The following is an 18,405-nucleotide window of genomic DNA, read 5'->3' as shown; positions in this document are numbered from 1 at the left end:
TTTCAACATGAGGGAGTGAAAAAATTACGATTGGAAAGTTATTATAAATAGAAGAAATAATGTTCAAACGTCCGCAGTCAGGCTTTGGTTCATACACTAATGATCTTTATCGAAATCGTGGAAGAGTACTACCATGGATGTCAAGCATATATTTCTGGTAAGCAAATGTAGTACTTATTTCTTATTACCATCAATTTGTTATTGGGAGTTATCTCCTTTTCCTTAACATGATTTCAAGGGAACAACTTAGATTTGAATTGATCACATATTATATACAGCTACCAGATCTTTTTAGTTATTTCTTTTCACTACATCAGATGCTACCGATAACTTAACAATTTTCGTTGGGTTCTGAAACTTCTACCCTATTCACAACAAAGTGAGTAAAACATGTCTTAGAGCTTGTCAAATTTAGCACAATGAAACTAGATTGCTCAGACCCTATGCAAAATTAAGTTCTAAAGTTCTCTATAGCAGATTTTATTGAATAGGGCATTAATGGCTTACCTTCTTAGATGACATGGTCAAACAACTTGAGAAGCTTTAGGTAATGCTCGTTGCACGTTACTTAGGGCCATGGGTTTATCAGTTTAATTACTGTCAAATGCAATACCCTCATTAAATAAACTCTTCTACTTCTACCACTACTGCTGTGCTACACAGTAGTAAACTACTAGTACTACAACCACAACTACTACTAGTACTACTTCTACTACTACTACTACTACTACTACAACTACAACTACAACTACTACTACTACTACTACTACTACTACTACTACTACTACTACTACTACTACTACTACTACTACTACTACTACTACTACTACTACTACTACTACTACTAATACTACTAATACTACTAATACTACTAATACTACTACTACAACTATTATTTCTACTACTATCATTGAGGTAGGCTTCAATTTTTTTCGGAGCTCATTCGGTTTTGTTCTATTTTATATCAATTTGCTTTTCTCACATGAATGTTTCAAATGAAAGGGCGTGTGAAATTCTCTTAACACCTGTATGCTACACAGGGAATTCGCAGGTTATCTGATTCCGAGATTTCCGCTTCTGAGCTAATTAACGATGCCAAATCAGCTTCGACAGTTTTTAAGTTTTGTTGCGTTGTAGTCCACAAGACTAAAGTTATATTCATAACTCTAAACGATTAACAACTAAATTGGCAATCAATTAAAGGTAATCCCTTTCCTTAAGGTTTAAGCTTAATAAAACTCCTACTTGAAAATTGATTGACCAATCACATGAAGCGAACTACGCAGTGCACTGTAATAGGCGGGAATATTTCGGATATGATAGAAGGAAACATGCACTTCCAGAATACTCTAGTAGTGTAACCTCACAAACTCCAACGCTATTCAAATTATGTTGGATGTGTCACAATTAACATTACAAGACATGGTCCGTTTACCGTATGCAATCGAGGACGCATTAATAATGAGGCCAGAATATTCGCTGCATACCTTACTATGAAATTAGATGAATCTGATATCTGTATCTGTATCTGGTTTCTTTTTTTCTGGGTTATCTTACTGTTGTTCTGGAATTGGGCGTGATTAAAATAGGTTTTGTTTGTTTGGAAGTTTACTACACTTGTACTGGGTGATTTGATAATTGTTATGCAATTTTCAATTTTACGGAGCCCTTGAAATTGTTTATGTTCCGTTCAATATCTGTCGTCAATGATTACGTGAACCCGATTAAGTGTTTCCTGTTCGCTCAGTGACACCATTCTCTGAACAGGTGGTCACGTTTGGACTCATAATACTCATTGTTGCCGTATCAATCCTTGAAAAAGTTGATAAACCGAATTATACGCTACTAGACTCAATTTCTTAAATCAGATAGATATTGGCAAAATAATGACAATAATAATAATAATAATAATAATAATAATAATAATAAAAACGGTGCGAGTCATCCTCAGACACACTCATCAAGATCATTCTCGCAACTTTCTGGTTTTTTTTTCCATGTGGTCGCTGAAAAATAACAAGAAAATAAATCAGAGGATAGGAGGTCAGGTTCAGTTAAGTACTATGAATACTGATCGAACAAGAGATTATATTCTAATCCTATCAAACTAATAATTTCATCAAAGTAAAACAAATGATGCAGTCATTTCTACTGGTAAATGAAACAACGACTATAATACCCTTCTGAACCTTCTGCGAATTCCAATATTTTATATCTGACGGCACATAATCTTTACACAAAACCCGTACAAAAACAACCCAAAAGCTGAATTGCATGTCTCAAATTTCTCTATTTTCAGATATCACTTGCAATCATTCTGGCAAGCAAGGAAGCGCAATCACTGAGGAGGAGCCTTGGCTCGGTGTTTCGGAGATTAAATGACTGCGACGGAGGCAATCTGATTAGGATTAACACCAACACCTGTGAACATGTTATAAATGGAAAGAGACAGTGTAAAGTACTCATCAGTGGTAGAACTACTAATGACAGTTACACACGTGAGTATTACCCAAATAGAAATGGTATGGTGTTATTTAAAATGATACGTGTTTGTTCACTGAGCAGGGTAGATAACTATCGACATGACGAAAAGGGAATACCACCACTAGTTTCCAATACACCCGGACTGATCTACCTTGATTGTTCTTTAGCACTTTAACTCACAAGATCTGTATGTTTATTAACCGTTTAACTACCAAGATCTCATTAGTTATTCTCCTTACTGTCTGCTATATAAATCTTGTGATGTTCGGAGCATTTGGTATGGGATCAACTAATAATCCCTTAATTGATATTTTTATTTGTTCTTATCACTTGTCCGCTTAATATTGTATTGATAATGTAAGGAAAAATTGTGTTTTTTTTGCCTATGGGAGTTAAAGGATTAACCCTTTTAGCTGCTTTACATTTTCTTGTAAATTAGTTATGAGAATTTGGTTTTAGGCACAATAACTTCTACCTGAAAAGTTTGAGTATTCTCTTTACATGTTTGCGGGATAATTTATGGATATTATAGAGACACGACATGTTAATCATTTTTGGGAGTCAAAGGGTTAACTGTGGTGTCAGTGATGGAAACCTGCTTTAACAATCTAAACTAAAATTTCAATGACATTCGTGTACTCCATCATCATTGACGACCACTGTTTTGAAAACTGTGTCGTGATTACTCAGTCCATCTTGGCTGGCAGAAAAGAATAGTCCACGGAAATGCTCAATCCAAACGCTCTTGAAAATAAATGAATAACAGTAGTTTCAATGATTACATCATCATTGAAAATCGTACTGAATAAGAGTATTTCTCAAAAGAGAAGTGTAAATACGCACCAGAGCAGAGCAGTTGGTGTAAAAAAAATTAGTAATAATAATAATAATAATAATAATAACAATAATAACGATAACGACTGTTGCAGGAAGACAGGTGACATGGTCAACTCAAATTATGCAGCCCCGTTTACACTAATGATTTGATTATCTCTTTTTTTCCTTGCAGAATTTGGGACCGTGAAATGTAGAGGCAAGAAGCTTATACAATTCTATAACTCCAGCATCACCTATTCTTTAAAAGTTGTAAATGAAACGAATGTGGTTTTTGAGGTGAGTTGGATAAATGTTAACCTAAAATGGATAGGAAAACCAAGTTATGTAAATCATTGTGATATAGTGTTGACCTGTTCGACATTAAATGAATTAAGAAAACATTACATTCTGTTCAACTGCCCTTAAAGTTGATTTTTCAGAATCCTATCTGTTTTTCTGGACTTTCCTTCCTTTTTCGTATACTGTTCAGCTAATATGTCAGCTAATAAAAAAACAGTAAACATAACAAAAAACGTAAAAAAAATAATGACAAAGACCACGAAAGGACACTGAGTAATATGAAGAAAGGGAAAAAACAACGCAACATAAAACGAAAAAGTCTAGAAAAAAGGTTTGGCGCAACAAATAAGCTACAAAGACAATTTTTATCAACGAGCTTTCACGAAACTCTAGCTAAAAACATTTTTTTTTTACTTGCTGAATGAAGATAAAAATATTTTTTTTCCTTTCTAGGAGCATTCATTGTGTGACAGAACAACCAGTGATAATTTCCTATTTCAAGAGGAAAGGAATAAGACTGGTGTATTCACGTACAAACACATATCCAAGTACCTCGGAGTCAGTTCTGATTGTACTGATAGGAATTTATACATTAATTGTACAAACAAAACAGAAGGACGATGTTTCTTTAAAAAGTACAGTAATGGTCGTTGAAATTTGTTATCTTCAATTGAAAATTTACAATAAATCATAGTTAACATGTTTTGTCTTTTGCCTCTTGCTAATACAAAAAGATATCAGCATGGGAAGTCTGAATTGAAAATCTTGAGCAGCGATCAGCGACGCGAGCTGCGAGTTAACGTTCCCGGTGCTCCACGTTCCTTTTCTGTCAAGCCTCAAAGGAATTTTGGGCCCAAGATTCATGATAGACAATGTGGATATTGATCCAACAATCTTACACAAATTAGCCGTTTAATAGGAAATCAAAAATAATAATAATAATAATAAAAAACCAACAGGCTGTCTGCAATTAGTATCCGCTTTGGATAGATGAAAATATGCCGAGAAGAAAAAAATTGAAAATGAATAGCAATATCTATGGGTTATTGTTATTAATATGTTAAAATGTATATCAAGTTAAAGTTTAATTGAAGTGATGACCATCTCGGGTGTAGGTGTAACGCATTTACAGCTGGTATCGTGAAGAGAATTTGAATTGTAAGTGTAAATGTCATATTATTATCATTGGAAAGGAGTTGTTAATGTGTTTGTTAAGATTATATATTGCGACGGAACCTCGGTCTTTCAACCAGAACATCACCGGCACTTTGACTCGGAAACAGAAGTATTGTCGTTGGTGGTTGTCTGCGTAAGCTTCACGCACGTGTGAGCACCTGACCACAGACCATTTCCCTCAACGATTTACAGTCACGAAACATCAATAAGAGATTTACCATTAAGTATTGGTTTTGGGAAGTACGGGAAAAGACTCGATTTGGAAACACTATATTAGTCCTTTAAGCGGGTTGAACAACTATTGAAACAGAGGAAGGGCAAATCAAGTTGAAAGAAATAAATGGAATAAAAGGCAATAAAGAAAATAAATATCCAAAAGGTAGAGTAAACGGGCCACAATTTTTCGTCTGGAAACAGATCCCAAACTAAATACTCGAGTTATGTTGGATGAGTAAGGTTATCTACCCACAGCACCACATCAACTTAGCCAATAAACCAAGGATCTAGAATCTAGACGATGTTAGTTCAAGTCGTAATCATTCCGAAACAGCGCACGACCCTCTTTAATTGCCTTTATTCAGGGCCATGTAATTGACGGCATATTGACACCTTAAGTGTTGAACAATTATTGCGAGGTTTGTAATACTACAGAAATATGTAGGGAAATTACTCCTAATTGTACTTGTACGTGTACAGTTTACGGTGTTGAGCATACTTAAAGATGTGACTTTCATATATTCTTAACCGTTTATACTTAAAGATGTTGACAAGTTGGGCACGTGAAAATATAGAAACTTAATTGTAACTTTATTACAGTTCAGAAATCATCAAGAAACAGCTGCAGAGAGCATTGGTTTTAGAATTTGTCTTATTTAAGTGTTTTAATTTCAGAACATGATCATGCTTGCGAAGTTTATGCATCTTTCTGGATGCGATAGAGTATTGGACTTGCTATATGGAAATAGATATTGAAAATTAAAAAAAGGAGGATAGAGACGTTATTTAAAAACATCTTCTGAGTTAGGGATTTAAGAAAATATGAGATCTGATGGTAAGACTGATAGATGGTTAGTCTAATGTCTTCGACTTAAAAAAATAGTAGTATTTGATGGATTCGAATGTGGAGAGCAATACACACAAATTAAGGAATTAATTTAATTGCATTTTAAGTTAAGTTGAAACCATGTTAGATTGAAAACGTGACTATTTCAAGTGTCGCCATGGCTGACGATGTATGTATTACTGGCGTTCTGAGGTTATGTTGAATCGTTACGTGTACATGTCATGTAACATTATAGATAACAAAGTATAACAGGAAAAATTTAATTAATATAATATTGGATATCAATCTAAGAAATGACTTTGTTATCCAAACATTTTGCTATTTTCTCTTAAATCCAATTTGAAGCCGTAGGGTTTGTCAGAGTTTCTTTATCATTTTTTCACCATGAGTAGACAATTAGAAGTTGGAAAGTTACTGTATATATAATAAACATACCATTAAAACGCCCCTGTTCAAGCTTTGGCTTATACATTAATGATCTCTGTCGATATCCTTTAATAGGAGTCACATGAATGCCAAACATACATTTCTGGTAAGCAATCTATTACAGGTGTCAATTCTTGACCATTAGCATGATATCAAGGGAACAGTTTAGATTTGAATTGATCGCTTATCTCTGATAGGAAGCTATTAAACTGCTAACAGACCTCCGAGGTCACTTCTTTTCACTTGACAAGAAGCTGCCGATCGCTTTACTAATTTCGTTCAATTCTGAACCTTATACTGCATTCGCATCGAAGCTAAACTTGTATTTAGGCTGTTCTTTCAAACACGGTTTGTTTTCTTCATTGAAGTTACTCAAACTGATGTTTAACAGCCTAAATTAATCCCAATAAATTAATGGTTACTTGAACTCTGTAAAATTTAGTTTTACAGTTTCCTACTACTGATTTTTATCAAAGAGAGCATCAGTCGCTTACATTTTCAAATGACGGTCAAAAAACTTGAGAAGCTTTAAGTAATGCTCGTCGCATGTTACCAAGGGCAATGAGTTCATCAGTTTAATCTCTGCCAAATGCTATACCCTCTTTGAACGAAATCTACTAATGCCATTTCTCGAATAAATAAAGAGGGGAAAGTTTCTAAAGGTCGCGTCGGTTGGAGGGTATAGCAGAGTAATTTGGTATTATCAACTAAGTTGATAGCGTAAATTCAGCTGGCCATGGTTAAGCTTAGCTTCTCGAATAGTCTAGAATTATGTGACATCACAAACTCCAATTTAACACCCGTTAACGCATAGAAAATCAGTATATCTTGGTTTTTGCGAAGTGGTTAATCCTGAAAGCGGACAAAAATGAGCGTCAAGCATAATTTTCTGGTGAGAAATAAGATAAAGAATTTGTCGAGAGGACTTGAAAGCGAATTTATAAATCACCTTATTAATCAACAGAGTCACTTAGACGTCTGGTAAGGTAGTCCTTGCATTCATTCTTTATGAACACACCTAGATCAAAAAAATTCTGCTTTTGATTCCCATGAATCATATGTAATTATAAGGTAGCTACCGTTTTGATAGAGATCATGCAGAGATTTGTTAATCTTTCTTCTCTGTCTGTTTCTCCTTTCGGTGATCATGAAGACTAAATGCTTGGATAAATCAGCCAGAGGCTCAAGTTAAAAAGCTTTAGAGATGGTTTGCTGCATTGAGCTATCGTTTGTATATAGATTGTCTCCAGTTTCTCAGGACTTGCTTGTCTCATTCTTTGGAGCTAGTTCCTCTTTTACACATCACTACGGACATTGCTTTTGTTAATGTACAAGACTTGCTTAATAAGTCTGTGTCTCTCTCGATTTACATTTCCATTGCCAAGGGAGTTTTTCCCTGTTTTCAATTTCGCCTAAAGTCCCGCTAGGATGATGTTGTATTCAAAGTTTTGAAATATCCGGGTACTAATGGATAATTCGAATTGATACTAGCAGGATAAATTGAGCTATTATGACGATAAACGCTCATCAGCTTCTTAAATATTATGTTGTGCTAGCGCAGATTATCTAGGAGAAAAATTTTTTAAATTTTAAATTGTAGTTCAAGGATATAATTTAAAGCTGATCCTGCTAATACTATAGCATTTTTTGATAAAAACTGGTTACCGTATTTTGAAAATACGCTTTTGGTTGCTAAGATAATAATTAAGTAAAGCTCTAAAAAAAGCCGCACTATTCAAATTGTGTTAAGTGTGTCACAATTACATGGTCTATTTACTGTATGCAATTAAGGACCCATTCATGAGGAGGTCAGAACAACTTTTGCATACATTACAAGGAGGTTTGATGTATCTGAAATCTCTTTTTTTTTTTTTTTTTGGTTTCCTTTCTGAGTTATCTATCGCGTGTTTTCTAATTTGTTGTAAAGAGGCTTTGTTTGCCTGGACGTTTACTACACTTGCACATTGTGATTTGATAATAAACGGGTTCAGTTGTTATGCAATTTTCGAGTTTCACGGAGTCTTGGAAATTGGTTATGTTCCGTTCAATATCTGCCGTCGATGATTTCGTGCTCTCGTCATGGTTATACTCTCTAGAAACTTAATAACTTGTTTGCCTGTTTGTAAGATTTTTTCACGCAAACTTCTTTTTCCTTCTCTTCACTTATCTTATCACTGCACGTCTATAGGTTTTTGCAGAATCTGCTAGTATTTAGCGATGGCGAGAACAAAAGGTTAAACTCCAAGATACCGTAGCTCGAATAAAAATACTTGTCTTTGAAATTATTCTTCTCTCTTCTCTCTTACATCTTCTCTTAGATTTTACATGAAAAAAAATCACCTGGCTGGCTAAAATCGATCATGATCTTAAGAGTTCTCTGTTTGCTTAGTGATGGCGTTCTCTGCGTAAGTACTGACGTTTGGTCACGTAAAAGTCAGTGCTTCCGTATAAATCCTTAAAAGAGTCGATCAACCAGGTTATTTGCGAATAAACTTAACTTACACTGATGAGACCAAGACTTGTAGTAATCCTCGGATTTGAGTTTAGTCATGACCGACTAGAGCCATGGTTTCGAGTTAGGGGAGTCTGCAGAACTATGTTACCGTTTGAAGGTACCGAGTTCTGAGGAAACTCTAACCGGCAAACGCATAAATCCAATTGGAAAGTGCGAAAAAAAAGGAAAAAAAAATTACTTGATGAATAGTCACAAATCACATATTTTTAGATTGAGTTTGGTCTCAAATACAAACATATATTGAAACATCATTTTCTTCTTCCAAACGTTTGGCACAAAAATTATTACACTTCTTATTCACCAAACTGTAACAGGGTCAGTCATCCCTAACTACATGTCTCCAATGTAATGTCTTAATTTCCAGATACTATTCGCAATTATGCTGGCATACGAGGAAGTGCAATCACGACGACCGGAGAGAGGTCTTGCCTCGGAGTTTTGGAGAAATCACTGCGACGGAGGCAATCTGATGAGGATTTACACAAACATCTGTGAAATTACAAACGGAAAGAGATTGTGTAAAGTACTCGTTAATGGCAGAAGTACGTATGACTTGTACACAAGTAAGTGTTAAAATCAAAAGTGATGATGTAATGTTAATCGACACGATACTTTTTTTTTGTTTTAGCGGCGTTGGAAACTATCGACGAGATGAAAAGGGAACACCACCACGACTTGTTCCATGTTTGCCCAGACTTTCTCCGGGCCCTTGATTGGTCAATATATAGAATTCCCAAAATCTGATTGTTAATTCTCCCCTTTAGCTGTTACACATTTACTTGTATCTGACTGGTTTTGAGAATCTGACGTGAGATCAAAATAACAACTTCTACTTGTTTATTCTCTTTACCTTTTTGCTGGATAAAGGGTTGAAATTACATTTTATGAACGGTATCCCATTACAAGTGACTTATGGATTGTGTGATATTTTCATTAGCTTCGATTCATGAGCTTCTCAGGAAAATATAAATAAAAATATTCACCGAGGGGGAGGTAAATAACTGTTTTAAAATATATCACACAAATACCAAAAACTTAAAATATACCGGAAAATGGTCAGAAATTAAAGTCCTGATAGGCAACTTTGTCTCATTGGCTACTTGGAGGAGAATTGTACTTGCTATTCACTTCCGAACCGGGCAATCAGCGCACGCGAAAACCATTATTAATGGTAATTAATGTGTGGTATATACTAATTTGTTATAGTTGGCAATTATATCCTGCCAGTAAAAATTGTTGAAAAATGGCATTTTTCAGGTTTACCTCCGTCCTAAGAACACTGTGAGTGTTAGTGATTGGACCGGACTCTACTCATCTAAAACTTACATTTCTTTGTCATTTGTGCACTCCACCGTCATTTTCGACCAAAACTGCCGGCTAGCGGAAAAAATAGTCCACGCCCAATACTTCCATATACTCTTAAAGATTAATGAATGATAATCAAAATCACCAGGTTTAAAATTTACCATCTTTATTTCATCGGGCAGAATGCGTGGTCATCATTAATCATTCGTTCATATCATATTTACACATAAGCATTACATATCCACACTCCTATGCTAGCAGCATGTGGAAAATTTGTCACTATGGACGTAGTTAAACGGCCTAACTTGCCTGCCACGAGTCTCCTATAGCTCATTGGTGAGGCATCCGAAGTCCTAATCCGTAGGTCGTAGGTTCGATTCTTATTGAGAGCACTTAGAGTCCTTTCCCTCCTAATATACATTTATCATTTATTGATTATCATCACCGTGCAAATGGCAATTAGTTTTAACGATGATATCATTAATGAATATCTTACTGAATGAGGTATTTCTCTAAATAGCAGAGTAAAAAACATATGAGATGCGAGAATGGTACTCTCAGGAGAGAGAGCAAATTAATTATTGTGACCGTTGCGAGAAGAATGTTGACAAACTCATGGTTGGCTCCAACAGTGCAGTTGCGTCTATCCTAATAATTCAATTATCTGTTTGTTTCCCTCCAGGATTTAAGACCATGAGATATAAAGCCATGAAGTGCATTCAATTCAATGACTCCGGCACTGTATATTCTTTGAAAGTCGTACATGGAACGAGCGTGGTTTTTGAGGTGAGTTGGATGAAGGTCAACCCAAGATGGAGAGGAAAACCTACATATGTATATCTTTGAGATATATTGGTTGACCTGTCGTGCATCTAATAAGAAAACACGGCATTCTGTTGTACTACCACTAAGTTAACAGTTTTTAAAGCCAATTACATGTATCTATTTTCCTTGTTTTTCCATTCTTTTTCGCGTACTTGTTCAGCTGCAGTGTGTTAATCAGTAAGAAAAAATGGGCATAACAAAATACATAAAAACTAAACGACAAAAACCACATCAACGTAGGACACTGAAGAACATAATGACAAACAAAAATCAACGCATCATGCAAAGGGACGGTCCTGGTTTGGTACAACAAATAAGCTGCAAAGAAAATTTTATTATTAGACCGTTTTTATAGAAGAAGAAGCAATTAAGAGGTTAAACATTTGACAATAAAAATTGCGATAAATATATTTTTAAAAACCATAATAACACATTAAAAAAAGTTAAAAAAGCTGGTTGACGACGTTTCGACGTTAACTATCACTATCAAATCAGTATCGACGTTGACTATCACTGTCAAATTAAAAAAAAAATTTTATCTGTTAATGCTTAAACAATGATTAATAGTTACTAATTAAAAACGATTTATAAAAATGAATTACTTAAAACAGAAAGTTTTGGTTTGAGCTTTTCGATGAAAAGCATCTCAAATACTAAACAATCAAAGCTACTTTGTCACTTCCTCAGAATCTTAAAAAGGCTTGTATTAAGATTACTTATACTGTGCTCTTTAGCGAGATGTTGACCAATTGACGAGTTCTTGTGTTAAGCAACGCTTTGAAAAAGTTAATAAAACTTTTGTCAAAGGAAAACCTGTTTTGTTCTCGTCGTCGATCTTACAGTAACTTTGTTTGTTTGTTTTGTTTTAATTGCTTGTTGATTGATGAAACAAATTATTTATTTCCACGAGCATTCATTGTGTGACAGAACAACCAGCAATGATTTCCTTTTTCAAGCGGAAAGGGATAATGAGACTGGTGTATTCACGTACAAACACATATCAGCTACCACTAATCAGGCCAAATACCTTGGAGTCAGCCCCAATTGCATTGATAGGAACTTAAGAAAGAAAACAGAAAGACGGTGTTTATTTAAAAAGAAACGTTAGAGCTCTTTGAAATTTTTATAAGTTTACAATAATTCCAGAAAAAATAGAAAATGTCTTGTCTTCAGTTAGCCTCCTCTAATGTGGATATTAATTCGACAGTCACATAAAATCTTCCTCTAGTGGGTATGTGAGGAAACGAACGGGAATAAAAATTGAATATGGAGGTCGAGAGTAGTAAGGTCACCGCGAGTATATATGCATGTGAGCATGTGATGCATTTATTGCTGGTGTCTTTGAAAAATGTCGAATTTTGAAATGTATATGTAATTTAATTTTTATTAAAAACGAGTTGTTAAAGACTTTTTCAAGTTTTTTATTGCGACATAATCTCCGTGTCTCAAACAGAATTTCGCCCTGTCACTTTGACTCGACGACGGGTGAATTACCCTTCATAATTATATTTGCGTAGGCAAATCGATATTTGTCTTCACGCACGCGTGAGCACCTGACCACAGACCGGTTCCGTCAAGGGTTTGATTGCTAACGGACTAGGTCACGAAAACCCAATAACAGACACACCTGATTATTTATTGGTATATGGAAATGCGAAAAAAGCTCGAATTGGAAACTCTTTGCGAGCGGGTTGAACAACTTGTGATACTGAGGAAAAGCAAATAAAATTGAAAGAAATACCGAAATAAAGGGAGAAACAAACAAATATTCATAGGGTTAGGTAAAAGTGTCAAAATTTTTTTTTTTTTCAGGCATTCCGATTCAGCGTGAGAGCTAATTAAATTACCACTAAACTTACTGCCGACACACACCCACGGATATAATACAGACTGTGAAGGAAAATATAGCTATTGACGATTTACACATGTTAAGGGTTGAGAAATTCATTAGAAGCCTTTAATTTCATAAAAATTGGGAACTTATTCTTTTTTATACGTTGACAGTTTCTGGTTTTAAGCTCAACTAACGTTGTTGAGTGAGGATAAATTTATTTTAAGTAATAATTTAGAATTCACCGGCAAAAAGATGAAGAGAGCGGTAGTGAGTTAATTTGCGAACGTGATTTGATTTATAAAAAAGATAATCTTGCTGGCAGAGTTTAAACAGATTCCTGGGTGTAATTGAACAGTGGACAAGCCCGAACGGAAATTCAGTCTGTAGATATCCATAATTAGAAAAATACCATTTGACAATACCATAAAAATTAAAAAATATGACAGAGAGATTTTGAGAAACTGTACGAAGATTTATTTCGGCATTGAAGGAAAAAAAACAAGTAATAGATTCGAATATGGAGAGCAATACGAACAAGTTAGGAAATGATATTTATCAAAAGGTATTCTAAGGGAAGTAACAATGAAGCTAGGACCACTTGAAATGTCGGTATGACTGATGTTATATATGTGTTACCGGTGTGTTACAGAGATGTTGAATTTTTCATTGTATATGTAATGTAATTATAACTTAAAAAGAGCTGTGTTTGTTGAGAACTTTCATCGCTACGTGATCTCCTTCTTTGAATCATAACTTCATCGGGTCGAAGACAGAAATATTTTCCGCAATTATCTTTTGCGTAGGATAACCGGAATTGGTTGCAAACAAGAGTGAGCACGATAAGGATAATCGGAATTGGTTGCAAACAAGAGTGAGCACGAAAAGTTAATAAAAACTTTAATTCCGATAACTGTGGAGGAAAATAAGGGTCCGCTACTGGATTCAGAATAGTTCATGGTTAAAGAATCGCCTTCTGGTAGAAATATTTAACAATTACCTTTGATGGATAAAAACGTGTGATGAAATAAACTTGGAATTTTGACAAAGCCGGAGTGATATGCATGAATTAACTGGAGTGGCGGTGTTATAGGTGTGTTCGTCTTCTATAAGAGAAGTTGAATTGTTGAGTGGACGCGCAATGTAATCGAAATGTAATATGGTCAAGGAGTTCGTTAAGATCTTATTTAGCGACGTAATCTCCGTCTTTAAAGCAGAAACTCGCCCATTTATAATGACTCGAAGACAGAAGTATGCTTTTCAATACTTGAGTGTGTAAAATACTATTGTTTTAAACGCATGTGTGGGCACCTTAACCAGCGATGTATGCGTTAACTGACTATCGTCACGAAACTTTGATAACAGATCAACCATCAAATGTTGATATTGTGAAATAAGGGGAAACGATTGTTTTGGAAATTTAGTCTGGTCTTTGAGTTGTTCTGAACAACTAGTGAAGTTAAGGAGGAAAAAAACCAAAATTGACAAAGGAAAAGGATGCAGTGATAAAGACTAGAGCAAATAAATCTCAAAGTGTCATAAATGCTTTTTCGTTTTCAGTGAAATAAATTCTCGCACACTGAGTAAAATAGCTGGTTTGACAAAATCTATTTTCACTATTACATTAACTTAATTAACCGAAATACCGAAATCAATGGCGTAAAATCAATGAAATGTCAATTCGTGATCTAGTTATAATCTATGTGAGACCTACAAAGTTAACACTTCCTATGAGGGCACACCTATGCCCTATGTAAGTCCATTAAGTCAAACTGTCATCAAATTAGATAGGAGATAGGAACGACTCTCGTGCACGCAAAGGCATTCTTCTCCTTCTTTTCTCACGTGCCATATTTAACTTTTCTAGCACAGAGGAAGGAAACAAAATATCAATGTGTTGACTTTCCTTCTGCACCCAGTAATTGCATCTGGAGTAAATATAAACGCAGTTACGGATCTGGTTAACCAACTTACGTCGTTCTTAAGTTATTTATTTTGCGGTCTTTGTTTATTACATCACAATTAAGCCTAATATTCCTGTGCAAAAAAAAAAAAAGGAAAAAAAATTGCTATAAAAAGAAGCTGCTTTTTGTGAGCTGTCATGGAAAACCACTCTTGTTCAAGCATTTTGGAGACAGAGAACGAAATGGATCCAAAACACACTTTTGTTTTTCTGGTAAGAACTTACGTCATATTCTTGCAAAACTGTTTCAAAGAGTATATATTGGTCATGTATACTTTTCGGATAAAAGAAAGTACTCTACAAAAGTATTTATTCACCCTCCTAAAAGGTTGAAATTCGCAATAATGATCAATGACGATAACTTCAGCATGACGACTGCAAGACAGTCTTTCAATCTCAACTGAGTTAATAATGAAAATTGGACACAGGAAAAATGTTCTTTGGCTTTTTGAATCTTTTTACGGTGACAATTAACTCAGATGATAAAACCAAATTATCTTATAAACTCCATCGACACAGCTACAAAGCTTCTTTAGAAAATTACTCCTTTATTCTTTTAACCAAACTTATTAATCCATAGATTACAGCAGTATGCTTCCTGGCAGAGGGGACAGCCAGGACGTTTTTTCTCCAATCCGAGTTCAGAAAACAAAACTCATGTATGGGGGGCAATCTAATGAAATTCCACAAAGACACAGCTTGCCAAGCTTTAAAAGGTCCATGTCAGGCGAAATGTGATGGTGCGAGTACAAGAGATGTCAACACTAGTAAGTTATATATTTTTGTACATACGTTTATTATTATGACACAGGGCACAGCAAAGGTAGGTAGAAATTGCACTCTCTCTTCGCAGAATAACATAATGAGGCCCCATTAGGGAGGATCTGAGTATCTCGTATGCTATTAATTTTTGGCCAAAATATCCCGTATCCCGTTAATTATTGTTGTTCGTATCCCTAAAATGCCAGTTACCATGATGACGTCATTGAGCGTGATATGTTTCGGGGCTAATAACGAAAAATACATTTTCTTGGGGCGTTTCGTATTTTAAATAGAAATAACATGAAAATAAGACATCATGTTTATCGATGGTATACTCTTATGTAACGATTTGTAAAGAATTGCTAAAGGACTGGGTGGACTTCATAGCAATGAGTAACCGAGAAAGTGGCGCAAAATGGGAAAAGCCGTGGGGGAAGGGGAGAGTTGTTCTCGGAAAAGAGCCGATATTGGCACCTATCGCCAATATTGACAATATTTGATGGCAAAATGTAAAAATCTCATTTGAAAGTTTTTTTTTCCACCTTCTATATTAACTAATAAACTAATTTCATTCTTTTAAAACATGAGAACTTCGATCTTCGATATCCCAGAATCTTTTTTAAATATCCCGAATCCCTCTAATTTTCCGCCCAAATATCCCATATCCCTATAATTTTTTCGCCAAATATTCCGTATGCCGATAACCCCTAATAGGGCCTCCATAATGATTGGTGCTTTTCCATAAGAGAAGAGATTACTCACATTTTATTTGCTAATTTTTCATTGATTTTCAGGATTTTCAATTGTGGATGTCAGAGGCTTGAGGTGCATCCAGTTTACTGATAAGCACTCTAATACCAAATACGCATTAAAGATCAAGCACGGCACAAATGATATTGTTTTTGAGGTGAGTTAAATGAAAGTTTATATTTGCGTGTTAATTTTGGTTGATTCGAGCGTTTTGCGCCATTTGGTCTGCTTCTTGTGTCTTGAGTCGAGCGTGAGGCGTGACACGGTGCTGGACTTCTCTTCATGAAAATCAAGAGAACTGTGTGCAGAGAGTCAAACGATTTTTGAGTGGATTAACTTTGAACTTCAGGAGTCGTAATGCCCAATATATTTAAAACATAATGGAAATTTTACGATTGGATAAAAGCTTGCCGTGAAAAAACACTCAAATCACACAACAGCAATCTAAAACTCACATCAGACCAAGCTTGACCCACCCACCCACTCATATGAACCGATTATCTTTTTATGCCATATGTTATATGGCATAAAAAGTTGTGCTTTTTCATGGGTTAAAAATTCAAATAATTTTGCTGTTAGTGTCTGTATTATAACTATCTTTGTGCTGGTGTGCATAGTTGTTAATCAAAAGAAAAAGAAAAATGACAATGATATAGAGGCCTACTTTTACTTTTACTTACAGTTCAGTCGATCGTCTCTTTCCGTTTGTACGAATGAGAAACACTATTGTGTCTTTCTTGGAACAACAAAAATAATAGAAAAAAAAAACTATTCAGAACATGGGGAGAACTACAATTTGGTTTATTAGAGCCTGACAGCAATGAATCTTTTTTTTTCTCATGCTCTTTTAATTTACAACCGTTTTTTTTTTTTGTTTTATGATTGTTTGCTTCTTTGTTCTGTGTTATGTTCATCTTGTATCGTTTAATTCTCAGAAACGGCAATGTGACAACTCAATTGGCAGTGACTTCCTTTTTACAGAGAAGAAAGTTAGTGGAATGTTTAAGTACATGCATCGAAACACGATGTGCCTTGGAATATCTTCCAACTGTGATGATACTAATTTGCATTTGTTAATCACTAGAAGCAATGATAAGCGATGCTTATTCAAAAAGTTCCGACGTCTTTGAAACTGATATTTACTTAGTTATTGTTTGAATTAAGTATGCCTATGTAAATGTATGACAGATTCAAACCAAAGTTTATAATAAATTGATTAGATAAGGAAAAGTTCTGTAGCAGGTAATTATTTTCCCCTACTGTCCATAAAATTTTATCTTCCCACTGGTTCGGGATAATGATTCAAATTGGACTTGAATAAAAGGACGAATCCTCGGAAAGCAAATCGAACGAAAATAGCATTCCCGTGCCTTTTCCTGTCAATTTCGTTTACGGAAAAAGAAGAAAAAAATCGATGTAATTCGTCGAAAGTTTCAGGTTTTGACTTGACACTCGGACGCATCCACTACGCCTCAGGGAAAGTCGGTAATCGAGTCATGTGAGAGTGAAGAAATACATCGAGCGCGAAAAATCAAGACGACTTGAAGTTTCTTTATTAAATATCCTTATGAGAAATATGAAATAAAGGCAATCGGTTGTTAACGTATACTGAAGCGAGGCTTGGATTCCGAGTTGCTGCAAACTTTCTATTTGACCCTTGCTTTGAACGCGATAGCGACAAGATAATAAACTGTCTCACAAGGTAATCATATTAATTGATAAATAATAAATAATAAATAGTTATTTCTAGAGCGGTATATAAAACTCTATCTATGATAAGAAAAAAATCATGCTCTAAATGCTCTATATCGCTTTTACATAAAAACTAGGAAATAGTTACCAAACAAAATGGTAATTATTGTCTTAGAAATACCATACAGATACCAAACAATAAGTTTATTTTTGTCAATATGCCGGAAAAAAATTGGTCGGAAACAAAACTCTTGATGAGCAATTTTGTCTCATCGGCTGCTCGGAGGTGAATAGTACTAAATATTCACTTCCTAACTCAATCAGCGCTCGCAAAAGCACTTCCTACTTTAGTGGTATATACTCATTTATGATACTTATTTATTATGCACATACTAGATTTACACACAGTTTTCTTCATAAGTACATAGGCTTAAGGTGCTGTGTTTTACGAAGGAAATTTCACCATTAATATCAACTCGTCCTAGTCTTCAACAGAT

General features: G+C 34.9%; 2 protein-coding genes across 2 annotated transcripts; both read left to right on the top strand.

Annotated features, from left to right (window-relative positions):
• Positions 1–80: 80 nt before the first annotated feature.
• LOC131782089 (uncharacterized) lies at positions 81–4,254 on the top strand. The gene is made up of 4 exons (XM_059098804.2): positions 81–157; positions 2,300–2,498; positions 3,494–3,597; positions 4,054–4,254. The coding sequence occupies exons 1-4, from the start codon at positions 134–136 to the stop codon at positions 4,252–4,254; spliced, it is 528 nt and encodes a 175-aa protein (XP_058954787.2). The 5' UTR covers positions 81–133.
• A 10,570-nt stretch (positions 4,255–14,824) lies between these two features.
• On the top strand, positions 14,825–17,346 carry LOC131782088 (uncharacterized). Its single transcript, XM_059098803.2, has 4 exons — positions 14,825–14,917; positions 15,285–15,471; positions 16,261–16,373; positions 17,152–17,346. Exons 1-4 carry the CDS (start codon positions 14,843–14,845, stop codon positions 17,344–17,346), a joined length of 570 nt encoding a protein of 189 aa, XP_058954786.2. The 5' UTR covers positions 14,825–14,842.
• Positions 17,347–18,405: the final 1,059 nt, after the last annotated feature.

Source organism: Pocillopora verrucosa, chromosome 10, assembly GCF_036669915.1.
Source record: "Pocillopora verrucosa isolate sample1 chromosome 10, ASM3666991v2, whole genome shotgun sequence".
NCBI classification, from domain to species: Eukaryota; Metazoa; Cnidaria; class Anthozoa; order Scleractinia; family Pocilloporidae; genus Pocillopora; species Pocillopora verrucosa.
This window is presented reverse-complemented; position numbering and strand designations above follow the sequence as displayed.

Bases quoted from the DNA above. Each gene is read 5' to 3' on its own strand.
- LOC131782089 (XM_059098804.2), top strand. From the start codon at position 134: ATGGATGTCAAGCATATATTTCTG. The intron at 158-2,299 runs GTAAGCAAATGT...CTCTATTTTCAG, and splicing joins ATGTCAAGCATATATTTCTG to ATATCACTTGCAATCATTCT. The intron at 3,598-4,053 runs GTGAGTTGGATA...TTTCCTTTCTAG, and splicing joins AAACGAATGTGGTTTTTGAG to GAGCATTCATTGTGTGACAG.
- LOC131782088 (XM_059098803.2), top strand. From the start codon at position 14,843: ATGGAAAACCACTCTTGTTCAAGCATTTTGGAGACAGAGAACGAAATG. The intron at 15,472-16,260 runs GTAAGTTATATA...ATTGATTTTCAG, and splicing joins TACAAGAGATGTCAACACTA to GATTTTCAATTGTGGATGTC. The intron at 16,374-17,151 runs GTGAGTTAAATG...TTTAATTCTCAG, and splicing joins CAAATGATATTGTTTTTGAG to AAACGGCAATGTGACAACTC.